Consider the following 13,835-nt stretch of genomic DNA (forward strand, 5'->3'; position numbering starts at 1 on the left):
AGGCACATGTAGGTAAGCATCCTGTATATCCAGAGATACCATGTAATCTTCCGGTTCCATAGCCAACACTATAGAGCGTAACGTCTCCATGTGGAACCTTGGAATCCAAATGTATTTGTTTAACATTTTGAGATTGAGAATTGGTCGGAATGACCCATTTGGCTTCTGAATCAAAAATAGATTGGAGTAAAACCCCTGTTCCCGTTGTGATGGGGGTACCGGGATAATCACACCAGACTGAAGCAATTTCTGAACTGCTTCTTGTAGGGCATTGGCCTTCGACTCTATACAAGATGGGCTGGTGCAAAAAAACCTTTGAGGAGGCTGCCTCCTGAATGGGAACCCATAACCGAGAGATACCACCTTCTGTACCCAAGCATCTGTCGTCGACTGTTGCCATATGTGTGCAAAATGAAGGAGTCGGCCCCCAACCCTGGAATCCTCCAGGTAGAGGCCCGTCTCCTCGGGCTGATGGCTTCTATTCAGGCTTGGAAGCTGGCTTTCTACTAACCCATTGCTTCCTACCCCTGGCTGCTCTATTGAACTGGGGTTGCTTAGACTCCTCTTTAGCTTTTGCTTTGCCTTGCCATCAAAATGGCTGAAATTTTGAACCCCTAGTCTTAGGGTTATAACTAGCCAGAAATCTGACTTTTTTGGATTCAGCTTCCGATTCTAGAATATCTGACAATTGTTTCCCAAACAATATATTACCAATGAAAGGCAATGCTTCCAGAGCTTTCTTGGATTCTGCACCTGCTTTCCAAGTGCGTAGCCAAACTGCTCTACGAGCGGCTACTGTCAAGGCTGATGCTTTAGAAGCAATCATACCCATATCAATTGCTGCTTCTTCCAAATATGGGGCAGCTTGTCTTAAACGGCCTAGATGATACTCCTGCTCCCTATTAGGAGGGGAGAGGCCATTCTCTAGTTCCTCTATCCATTCTCCCATTGCCTTTGCCTTCCAGGCTGAAGCCATAGCAGGTCTTACCACTGCTCCTGAGAGAGAAAAATAAGAATTTACTCACCGGTAATTCTATTTCTCGTAGTCCGTAGTGGATGCTGGGAACTCCGTCAGGACCATGGGGGATAGCGTGCTCCGAAGGAGGCTGGGCACTCTAGAAAGATCTTAGACTACCTGGTGTGCACTGGCTCCTCCCACTATGACCCTCCTCCAAGCCTCAGTTAGGACACCGTGCCCGGACGAGCGTACACAATAAGGAAGGATTTTGAATCCCGGGTAAGACTCATACCAGCCACACCAATCACACCGTATAACTCGTGATATGAAACCCAGTTAACAGTATGAAACAACCGAGCCCCTCAACAGATGGCTCAACAATAACCCGATTTAGTTAACAATAACTACGTACAAGTATTGCAGATACACCGCACTTGGGACGGGCGCCCAGCATCCACTACGGACTACGAGAAATAGAATTACCGGTGAGTAAATTCTTATTTTCTCTGACGTCCTAGTGGATGCTGGGAACTCCGTAAGGACCATGGGGATTATACCAAAGCTCCCAAACGGGCGGGAGAGTGCGGATGACTCTGCAACACCGAATGAGAGAACTCCAGGTCCTCCTCAGCCAGGGTATCAAATTTATAGAATTTTGCAAACGTGTTTGCCCCTGACCAAGTAGCAGCTCGGCAAAGCTGTAAAGCCGAGACCCCTCGGGCAGCCGCCCAAGATGAGCCCACCTTCCTTGTGGAATGGGCATTGACAGATTTTGGCTGTGGCAGGCCTGCCACAGAATGTGCAAGCTGAATTGTACTACAAATCCAACGAGCAATAGTCTGCTTAGAAGCAGGAGCACCCAGCTTGTTGGGTGCATATAGGATAAACAGCGAGTCAGATTTTCTGACTCCAGCCGTCCTGGAAACATATATTTTCAGGGCCCTGACCACGTCTAACAACTTGGAGTCCTCCAAGTCCCTAGTAGCCGCAGGCACCACAATAGGCTGGTTCAGGTGAAACGCTGACACCACCTTAGGGAGAAACTGGGGACGAGTCCTCAATTCTGCCCTATCCATATGGAAAATCAGATAAGGGCTTTTACAGGACAAAGCCGCTAATTCTGATACTCGCCTGGCCGAAGCCAAGGCCAATAACATGACCACCTTCCACGTGAGATATTTCAGATCCACGGTTTTTAGTGGTACAAACCAATGTGATTTTAAGAAACTCAACACCACGTTGAGATCCCAAGGTGCCACAGGGGGCACAAACGGGGGCTGAATATGCAGCACTCCCTTTACAAAAGTCTGAACTTCAGGTACTGAAGCTAGTTCTTTTTGAAAGAAAATCGACAGAGCCGAGATCTGTACCTTAATGGAGCCCAGTTTTAGGCCCATATTCACTCCTGCTTGCAGGAAATGCAGAAATCGACCTAGTTGAAATTCCTCTGTTGGGGCCTTTTCGGCCTCACACCATGCAACATACTTCCGCCATATGCGGTGATAATGATTTGCTGTAACCTCTTTCCTAGCTTTAATAAGCGTAGGAATGACTTCTTCCGGAATGCCCTTTTCCTTCAGGATCCGGCGTTCAACCGCCATGCCGTCAAACGCAGCCGCGGTAAGTTTTGGAACAGACAGGGCCCCTGCTGCCGCAGGTCCTGTCTGAGCGGCAGAGGCCATGGGTCCTCTGATATAATTTTTTGAAGTTCTGGGTACCAAGCTCTTCTTGGCCAATCCGGAACCACGAGTATCGTTCTTACTCCTCGGCTTCTTATTATTATTCTCAATACCTTTGGTATGAGGGGCAGAGGAGGGAACACATAAAACGACTGGTACACCCACGGTGTTACCAGAGCGTCCACAACTATCGCCTGAGGGTCCCTTGACCTGGCGCAATATCTTTTATAGCTTTTTGTTGAGGCGGGACGCCATCATGTCCACCTGTGGCCTTTCCCAAAGGTGTACAATCCTTTGGAAGACTTCTGGATGAAGTCCCCACTCTCCCGGTAGGAGGTCGTGTCTGCTGAGAAGATCAGCTTCCCAGTTGTCCACTCCGGGAATGAACACTGTTGACAGTGCTAACACATGATTTTCCGTCCATCGGAGAATCCTTGTGGCTTTTGCCATCGCCATCCTGCTTCTTGTGTCGCCCTGTTGGTTTACATGGGCGACCGCCGTGATGTTGTCTGATTGAATCAGTACCGGCTGGTTTTGAAGCAGAGGCCTTGCCTGTGTAGAGAAGTCACCTGACTTGACCAAAGTCCTTGGAATTTTCTTCCCTGTGTGACTGCCCCCAGCCTCAAAGGCTGGCCTCCATGGTCACTAGGACCTAGTCCAGTATGTCGAACCTGCGGCCCTCCTTAAGATGGGCACTCTGCAGCCACCATTTTAGAGATACCCTGGTCCTTGGAGACAGGGTTATCAGCCGATGCATTTGAAGATGCGATCCGGACCACTTGTCCAACAGGTCCCACTGAAAAGTTCTTGCATGGAACCTGCCGAATGGGATTGCTTCGTAGGAAGCAACCCTTTTTCCCAGGATTCGCGTGCAATGATGCACCGATACCTGTTTTGGCTTCAGGAGGTCTCTGACTAGAGATGACAGCTCCTTGGCTTTCTCCTCCCGGAGAAACACTTATTTCTGGTCTGTGTCCAGAACCATCCCCAGGAACAGTAGACGTGTCATAGGAACCAGCTGTTTAGAATCCAACTCTGCTGTTGTAGCACTTTTCCAAAATAGTGCTACCCCGACTAGCAACTGCTCCTTGGACCTCGCCCTTATAAGGAGATTGTCCAAGTACGGGATAATTAAAACTCCCTTTTTTCGAAGGAGTATCATCATTTCGGCCATTACCCCGGTAAACACCCTCGGTGCCTTGTACAGTCCTGTCTGGACTTGGTAATGGTAATCCTGTACCACAAATCTGAGGTACTTCTGGCGAGGATGGTAAATGGGGACATGCAGGTAAGCATCCTTGATGTCCTGGGATACCATGTAATCCCCCTCGTCCAGGCTTGCAATAACCGCCCCGAGCGATTCCATCTTGAACTTGAATTTTTTTATGTATGTGTTCAAGGATTTTAATATAAATGGGTCACACCGAACCATGCGGTTTCGGTACCCCAACCCGTGTAGAATAGTAACCCCGTCCTTGTTGAAGTAGGGGCACTTGAGTATTACCTGTTGGGAATACTGCTTATTAACTGCCTTTAGTACAGCCTCCCTGCCTGAGGGAGTTGTCGGCAAGCCATAATCTAGGAAACGGCTGGGGGGAGATATCTCGAATTCCAGCTTGTACCCCTGACATACTTCTTGAAAAAAACAGGGATCCACCTGTGAGCGAGCCCACTTATCGCTGAAATTTTTTAGACGGCCCTCCACCGTACCTGGCTACACCTGTGCAGCCCCCGCGTCATGCTGTGGGCTCAGAGGAATTGAGAGAAGAATTTTGAATCTGGGAGCAGGCTGACTGGTGCAGCTTTCTCCCTCTTCCCTTGTCTCTGTACAGAAGGGAAACGCCTTTGACCCGCTTGCTTTTCTGAAGCCGAAAGGACTGTACCTGATACAGTGCTTTCTTAGTCTGTGAGGAAACGTGAGGTAAAAATATTTCTTCCCAGCTGTGGCTGTGGATACGAGGTCCCAGAGACCATCCCCAAATAATTCCTCACCCTTATAAGGCAGAATCTTTTTAAAATCAGCATCACCTGTCCCGTGACAGGTCTCTAATACCCTCCTGACAGAATGGACATTACATTCATTTTGGATGCCAGCCGGCAAAATATCCCTCTGTGCATCCCTCATATATAAGACGACGTCTTTAATATGTTCTCATGTTTGACAGGGTCACCGACCACGCTGCAGCAGCACGATCTGCAGGTCTCCGTCTAGTACCTGAGTGTGTAAATACAGACTTCAGGATATCCTCCTGTCTTTTATCAACAGGTACCTTCAAAGTGGCCGTTCCTAAAACGGCAGTGCCACCTTTTTTGACAACCGTGTGAGCGCCTTATCCACCCTAGGGGATATCTCCCAGCGTAACTTATCCTCCTGGCGGGAAAGGGTACGCCATCAGTAACTTTTTAGAAATTACCAGTTTCTAAACGGGGGAACCCACGCTTTTCACACACTTCATTTATTCATCTGATGGGGGAACAAAACACTGCCTGTTTTTTCTCCCCAAACCTAAAAACCCATTTTTAGAGGTGCTTGGGTTAATGTCAGAAATGTGTAACACATTTTTTATTGCCGGGATCAAGTCACGGATGTTCCTAGTGGATTGTGTATATGTCTCAACCTTGTCGACACTGGAGTCAGACTCCGTGTCGACATCTGTGTCTGCCATCTGAGAGAGCGGGCGTTTTTGAGCCCCTGATGGCCTTTGAGACGCCTGGGCAGGCGCGGGCTGAGAAGCCGGCTGTCCCACAGCTGTTACGTCATCCACCCTTTTATGTAAGGAGTTGACACTGTCAATACCTTTCACCTATCCATCCACTCTGGTGTCGGCCCCACAGGGGGCTACATCACATATATCGGCCTCTGCTCCGTCACCATATAAGCCTCCTCATTCAACATGTTGACACAGCCGTACCGACACACCGCAGACACACAGGGAATGCTCTAAACGAGGACAGGACCCACAAAAGCCCTTTGGGGGGACAGAGTGAGAGTATGCCAGCACACACCAGAGCGCTATATAATGCAGGGACTAACTGAGTTATGTCCCCTATAGCTGCTTTTTTTATATAATGTATACTGCGCCTAAATTAAATGCCCCCCCCCCCTCTCTTTTTTAACCCTTTTCTGTGTTGTAAACTGCAGGGGAGAGCTAGGGAGCTTCCCTCCATCGGAGCTGTGAGGGAAAATGGCGCCAGTGTGCTTGAGGGAGATAGCTCCGCCCCTTTTCCGCGGCCTATTCTCCCGCTTTTTTATGGAATCTGGCAGGGGTATTTACCTCATATATAGCCCCTGGGGCTATATATTGAGGTATTTTTGCCAGCCAAGGTGTTTTTATTGCTGCCTCAGGGCGCCCCCCCCCCCAGCGCCCTGCACCCTCAGTGACCGGAGTGTGAAGTGTGTGAGAGGAGCAATGGCGCACAGCTGCAGTGCTGTGCGCTACCTTGGTGAAGACTGAGTCTTCATGCCGCCGATTTTCCGGACCATCTTCTTGCTTCTGGCTCTGTAAGGGGGACGGCGGCGCGGCTCCGGGACCGAACACCAAGGACTGGGCCTGCGGTCGATCCCTCTGGAGCTAATGGTGTCCAGTAGCCTAAGAAGCCCAATCCGGCTGCAAGCAGGCGAGTTCGCTTCTTCTCCCCTTAGTCCCTCGCTGCAGTGAGCCTGTTGCCAGCAGGTCTCACTGAAAATAAAAAAACCTAAGTCTATTTCTTTCTAAGAGCTCAGGAGAGCCCCTAGTGTGCATCCAACCTCGGCCGGGCACGAAATCTAACTGAGGCTTGGAGGAGGGTCATAGTGGGAGGAGCCAGTGCACACCAGGTAGTCTAAGATCTTTCTAGAGTGCCCAGCCTCCTTCGGAGCCCGCTATCCCCCATGGTCCTTACGGAGTTCCCAGCATCCACTAGGACGTCAGAGAAATATATTTTTCAAGAAGCTATCTACCCTTCTGTCTGTGACATCATTTAGAGAGGTAGATGAAAATGGCAAAGCAGATTTATGCGCAAGTCACAGTACATGTGCATCTACTTTAGGGGGAACTTCTCTTTTTGAACAATCCGCAGCTGGGAATGGATAATAAGAATCCCATTTTTTCGGAATCTTATATTTTTTATTGGGCGTCGCCCAGGGTTCTTCCATCATTTCCGTCAGATCCTCTGACGCTGGGAATTCAGTTTTAACTGTTTTTGTTCGTTTAAACACAGGTGCTTTAGATTTTGACACTGTTTTGGCTGTTTCCTCCAAAGAGAGACTAGCCTTCATTGCATCAATAAGTTCAGCTACATCCTCTGAGCTGAAACTCTGCGACTGATCATCATACGGAGTATTTGAATATACTGTATCATCATCTGTTGTATCATCTTGTGTAGTCTGCAACATCTACTTTAGTCTTACCTGTACCTTGGTTAATAGCCTGGTTACTTGTAGAAGCTACTGGAACCAAACCATAGGAAGGGAGCTGCATGTATGGGTTAATAGTGTAACCTATTCCCTGGGGTGGCGCTGCAGGAGTGAATCTGTCCGCTATTGAAGACAAAGTCTGTGCGAACATACTCCATGGTGGTTCTGCTGGTTGTTGAACCAATTCCTGTTTTTTACTTTGCTGAAAAGCAAAACACTTTGCACATAACCCCTCATAAGTGACCAACTGGCCTATTCCAATTAACCCTGTTTTACAAGATAAACATGTTAAGGATGTAGGAGTGCCTGATAAATTGTCCTCCACAATTTGTGACTGAAAATCACCTATATATAAATATATAGAAGTGAGATCAATATGACCACAACGTGCACCTGAATTGAGGTTCAGAACAGAACTGACAACATATATAAGTCAGCACACATACTAGCAGTCATTCACATGTTAAAATATTAGACATTGTCATATGAGAATACAACTACCATCATAACAAGTAAGTGGGACAATTGTATTTCTATTTTTAACCAGTTTTTTCTAACATATCATGCAGAAAACAACAGTAATATACAGGCCATATATGCAATATGTACCAAAAATTAACAATTCATACTAACAAGTAGAGAGAATTTTTAGTACTGTATAACCCATTTCTCCATAGAGTGGGATACAGGGAGACTCACCACACTTCCATATCTATCAATACGCTCGAAAGACGCTGAGTGGATTCAGACGCTACTAGTGTACACTGCCGCTCTTGATGACTGATGAGAGACACAGACGCTCTTTAATGGACACAGACGCTCATTGAACGATAAGTGTATGCAGACGCTCCTGTCTACGACCGGGCCAAGGCGGAAAGTCTAGTGTACACCATTGCAGCGTCGAAGCTGCGACCAAGTATCCTCGTGGTAGCGTCTGAAACGGAAGTGAGGTCATTAGTTCATGGATGGGAGACGCACGGAAACTGGCCATGAACTTGGGGGAGGGGCAGCCAGGAGAGCGTCTAACTCCGCCTGTTGACTTAAACTCTAAGGATCGCGGCCTCACCTAGCCCTGGTGCCTATGATCCCTAAAGCATAGCGCTGTTGCACTTAAGAGTGGCGGCGCATCAACCACTGTTTGTAGTCTCCTCCAATACAGTGAAGCTGTGTCCGGACCCCCTAGTAAGAGGAAACCGATGCCTTACCTTCTCCCTATGCTCCGGCCACAGCCTGGTTATGTCTGCTGGACCTGCTAGAATCATCCGACACAGACGCCCGTCGAGACAGCACTATACCGCAAAGGTAAGCGTTGTTTGGACCCGGTGGAGAGTTGTTGGAGCGACTCTTTCTAATATGCATTTAAGACGCTGTTAAGAAAAGTCACTCAGAAAAAAAAAAAACATAGTAAGACTATAAAATAATAAAAGCTTCAGGCTGCTATTACCAGCACCCCTGTGACCATGGTACGGCTCCTGCCGCACCAAACAAAAAACTTATTTGACTGAGTCAGTGGGCGGGATTATATGCATCCTGGGAGGCCAGAAAGCTCGTGACCGTTTGGTGCCATTTCCGCTGTCGCTCCGGCATATCCCAATGTTATCCTGTGGATAACCTGTGGATAACCTGTGGACCCAGCCAGAGAAATATGCTTAGCTGCAGTAGTTCCTGGGACAGTTCAAAGTTGGAGGTGGGATCCAACTTTAGGCCCAGGGACCTATAAGGTGGCAATCCAGCTCTGCTGTCAAGGGATGCGTCATAGGAGGGGAATTCAATTAGATCCGATAATTTCGGAGCTACTGAATTGACTACCCTGAGTATTTAATTGCAGGCCGTTTTTAAGAAATTTTTGCCAATGCCTTTTCACTCTCTTTTTAGCGAAAAGGCACTGGCGAAAAATGCATCAAAATCAGAGAAAACTGTCTGTGTTTTCGCCGGCGCAGGTGTAAAAACACGTTTTACGCTCCTGCTACATTTTTCACCTATGCGATAAAAACAGCACTGCTACTGAATAGGGTGAATCCCAATTCGCCCTAAAAAAATAGCGAAAAGTGCCTTTTTTTTGGCCTAGGTGAAAAAACGTCCCTAATTGAATATCTCCAATAATTCCGCCTTCATTGACCTGTTTTCCTGGATCCAGAAAAAATGAATACAGTAGTAGTAACATACTAACATGACATCTATCTCTCTATTCTGCACCACCAACCCCCATGCAATCAATAATCAGGAGAATGTTCTAATAACGCCTGTTCCCATCAAAATACTTTCCTGACTGGCATATTAATGTGTCATGCACATAACCAGAATATATATTACAAAATTATTGTTAAAAGCTTTGGAAATCTTGTGGTATGCAGATATACTAACAATAGTATTACTGAATGTACTACGCTATATATTCTTTTTCATGGAAACTCTCTAACGAACATTGACAATTGATTTCCAATGAAGTAAAGGTTGTGTTTACCCAAATGACTGTATATAGTACATACTGTATATAAGCAGAAAAATATTTAGTAAACAAAGATAAATGAAAATGCTGTGGCAAATGTTTAAATAAATATTGTGAAGATATATAATTCAATAATTTAAATTCATTACTTTACCACTCTCCATTTTATCACTGTCCAAAGCTTAATACAGCTCCCACTTAGATGTGTAAGGGGGGTAATTGTATTACCGTGGGCTACCCTATTAGCCCAGATGCTGCGACCCCTCCACCCCCTGCCATATATCTCCCGAAGCATAATCCGCGATAAGCAACTGCCGGAGCCGCAAAAACACATGGGATCGGTGACTCAGTCCTGATCCCATGTGTTTTCGCGCAACTGCGGATCCATTTTTGTCCGGTGAATACGGACCTTAATTGGATACAGCAATAATAACCATTGGCCATTAATCGCGATATCCGTCCGTTTTCACCCACAGAAAACAGATCGGATCTAAATAGATACCCCCCTACGTGCTAACATATTTCATTTGGCCGCACCCAAGTGGAACTGCCTTTCCCCATCCTTATGTCTTTACTTCCTTTTCTCTGTTCACCCCTTTGCTTTGTCAACCCCCACCTCCGCTTGCCTTTAAATTAATTAAAACTCCATATGTGGGCCACTTCTCATCAGCTTTGTTATTCACTTCACACATCACTACTGTATTGAAATTTATATCATCAATAAACTTTAACTTAAACAATAAAATAAAATAAAAAGTTAAAAAGGCTCTTTCTTATAAAATCTGATAAGACCGCTTAGCAAACCTCTTATTATCTTGCTTCCTTACTAAAAGCACTAGGTCACTGTGATATTTACAAGACAAGGCACTGCACTCCGTTTTTCACACATTTATAATAGATACTATAAAAAAAGGACATACACAAGAACAAATAACTCTCCCACACAACAGCCATACTCGTGTGAAGATAGGTTGTTATAGAAAGCATGTGGTTATTTAAAGATACTTACTGGAAATTGGCAACTTTTACTGCAACAGGAATGTACGGAAGCTGCGCTGCCCACTTCAATGTCACATCCTGGTACACAAGCAACATGTTATTATGGTTCCCAACCAAAGAGTTTATTGTTCCTTCGCTTACTGTAGAAGGACAAGAAAAAAACGTTTGAAAGAAAAAGTGCTAAATAAGATATTCCATACCAAAGACATTCACATTTTCCAGCAAAAATAGACATTCATCTCTGTAAAAGCTGCTGCCACAAATAAAATTAAAGACAAATCTGTCCGCATTATGGGCTGGATTCAGATGTGGTTGTTAAAGCGATAGCTGCTGCAATCTTTTGCCGTTCGCAATTGCGAGTATATGCTAACATGAGGGGAAGCATAGGGACACTCACTGCTGCTTCCTCATAGCCGTCCGATGGCATAAAACAGCTGAAACATCGGTACCACTGTCACAGATCAGGCGACCGTCCACCCTCTAAGGGCTGTAACACACACTCCGGTTTTTCCCGGATGGCAAAAAGCCGGACAAACTTTGTCCAGCTTTTTGCCATCCGGGAGAAACCGATAGAGTCTGTCACACAGGACGGCTTTGAGCCATGTGTGATGCTGTGCGCATGCGCAGCATCAGACACGGCTTCAGAAAAAAACGTTGTGTGTGAAAGCTCCCCTTCACACACACGGTTTACTGGCTACAAAGACGGCCCGGCGCCCGCCCGGCAGCCGGACCTTCCAGTGGTGAGACCCGGCTGCAACCCGGCAGCCGGGCCGGGGCCGTGCAGTGTGAAGGGACCCTACCCCTCACACTGTTAACTACAATGCCGGCACGGGAAAAAGCCGTCCGGCTTTTTCCCGGCCGGCAAAAGCCGGGTAGTGTGTTTTAGCCCTAAGTGAGTCTGAGCAGTCACAGGCTGAGCAAATCTGCTGAGACTCCAGGAGCACAGATTACAATGGGTAATGCAGCATCAGATCACCTGCAACACCAAAGGTCACTGCAGCTCCTACCAGGAGGCCAGGAAATCAGGCCTCCCCACCCCCAAACGGAAGCAGACTGCCAATCACTTGACATCTGCAACTGCAGTGCATCCAACGACACAGGACCCATACTGCACATGTGCATTATGGGTCTGGCCATCAGTGCTTTGCAACATGCTTTCAAGTTGCCTCGGGATCTGAATCAGGCCCCATGTGTATCATTACTTTACAGGTAATAGCTGAATGTCTGTTATAATATGACTGGTATTCAATTAACGGTATGGTATGCAAGGTGGTTAACAGGATTTAAAGTGAACTTGTAGTCTTTAAACTAAAAGTAGTATACAGTGCATCCGGAAAGTATTCACATCGCTTCACTTTTTCCACATTTTGTTATGTTACAGCCTGATTCCAAAATGGAATAAATACATTTTTTCACCTCAAAAATCCACACACAAAACCCCATGATGATAACGTGAAAAAAGTTTTTGTGAGATTTTTGCACATTTATTAAAAATAAAAAACTAAGAAATCATATGTACATAAGTATTCACAGTCTTTGCTCAATACTTTGTTGATGCACCTTTGGCAGCAATTACACCCTCAAGTCTTTTTGAATATGATGCCACAAGCTTGGCACATCTATTTTTGGGCAATTTTGCCCATTCCTCTTTGCAGCACCTCTCAAGCTCCATCAGACTGCATGAGAACCGCAGGTGCACAGCCATTTTCAGATCTCTCCAGAGATGGTCAATCGGATTCAAGTATGGGCAACTCAAGGACATTCACAGAGTTGTCCTTAAGCCACTTCTTTGATATTTTGGCTGTGTGCTTAGGGCCGTTGTCCTGCTGAAAGATGAACAGTCACCCCAGTCTGAGATCAAGAGCGCACTGGAGCAGATTTTCATCCAGGATGTCTCTGTACATTGCTGTGTTCATCTTTCCCTCTATCCTGACAAGTCTCCCAGTTCCTGCCGCTGAAAAACATCCCCACAGCATGATGCTGCCACCACCATGCTTTACTGTAGAGATGGTATTGACCTGGTGATGAGCGGTGCCTTGGTTCATCCACACATGACGCCTGGCATTCATGCCAAAGAGTTCTCATCAGACCACAGAATTTTGTTTCTCATAGTCTGAGAGTCCTTCAGGTGCATTTTGGCAAACTCCAGCTGGGCTGCCATGTGCTTTTTACTAAGGAGTGGCTTTCGTCTGCTACTCTACCATACAGGCCTGATTAGTGGATTGCTGCAGAGATGGTTTTCCTTCTGGAAGGTTCTCCTCTCTCCACAGTGGAATGCAGTAGCTCTGACAGAGTGACCATCGGGTTTTGGTCACCTTCCTGTTAAGGCTCTTCTCCCCCGATCACTCAGTTTAGACGGCCGGCTAGCTCTAGGAAAAGTCCTGATGGTTCCGAACTTCTTCCATTTATGGATGATGGAGGCCACTGTGCTCATTGGGACCTACAAAGCAGCAGATATTTTTCTGTACCCTTCCCCATATTTGTGCCTCGAGACAATCCTGTCTCGGAGGTCTACAGACAATTCCTTTGACTTCATTCTTGGTTTGTGCTCATACATGCACTGTCAAGTGTGGTACCTTATATAGACAGGTGTGTTCCTTTCCAAATCATGTCCAATCAACTGAATTTACCACAGGTGGACTCTAATTAAGCTGTAGGGACATCTCAAGGATGATCAGCGGAAACAGGATGCACCTGAGCTCAATTTTGAGCTTCATGGCAAAGGCTGTGAAAATGTGATTTCTTAGGTTTTTTATTTTTATTAAATTTCCAAAAATCTAAAAAAAAAAACTTTTTTCACATTGTCATTATGGGTATTGTGTGTAGAATTTGGAGGGGAAAAAAAAAGATTTTAATTACCTACCGGTAAATACTTTTCTCGTAGTCCGTACAGGATACTGGGAATCCATTCAGTACCATGGGGTGCAGATGGGTCCACTAGGAGCCATGGGCACTTTAAGAATTTGATAGTGTGTGCTGGCTCCTCCCTCTATGCCCCCCCTACCAGACTCAGTCTAGGAAACTGTGCCTGTGGAGACAGACATACTTTGAGAGAAGGATATAAAAGGACAGTGGTGAGATTCCGAACACTACACATGAAACAAGAGGCAAGCCATGCTAACCAAACTTGAAACCAGGAACAGCAAGAGCTGAACCGAACAACAATACTTAACCAAGTAACTGATTAAATATGGATATAAATGCAAATACAAGCCACTGAGTGTCAATAAACAAGCACACTAATCAATGTTGCACATAAATGTTTATATATAAATAACAAATAAAAATTACTGTTAAAAATTAACTGTGCACAGTATACATTTTATAATGAAAAAAAAAATATTAAAAAGAAAA

General features: G+C 45.9%; 1 protein-coding gene across 4 annotated transcripts in view; it reads right to left on the bottom strand.

The window, feature by feature from the left end:
- Window positions 1-13,835, bottom strand: part of BBS9 (Bardet-Biedl syndrome 9) — an 853,332-nt gene that overhangs the window by 573,233 nt on the left and 266,264 nt on the right. For all 4 annotated transcript variants that reach the window (XM_063922539.1, XM_063922541.1, XM_063922538.1 and 1 more), the window contains exon 10: window positions 10,492-10,621. In XM_063922539.1, coding sequence (XP_063778609.1) covers window positions 10,492-10,621 — 130 coding nt within the window. The remainder of the gene's footprint in view (window positions 1-10,491; window positions 10,622-13,835) is intronic.

This window comes from Pseudophryne corroboree, chromosome 5 (assembly GCF_028390025.1).
Source record: "Pseudophryne corroboree isolate aPseCor3 chromosome 5, aPseCor3.hap2, whole genome shotgun sequence".
Taxonomy (NCBI): Eukaryota; Metazoa; Chordata; class Amphibia; order Anura; family Myobatrachidae; genus Pseudophryne; species Pseudophryne corroboree.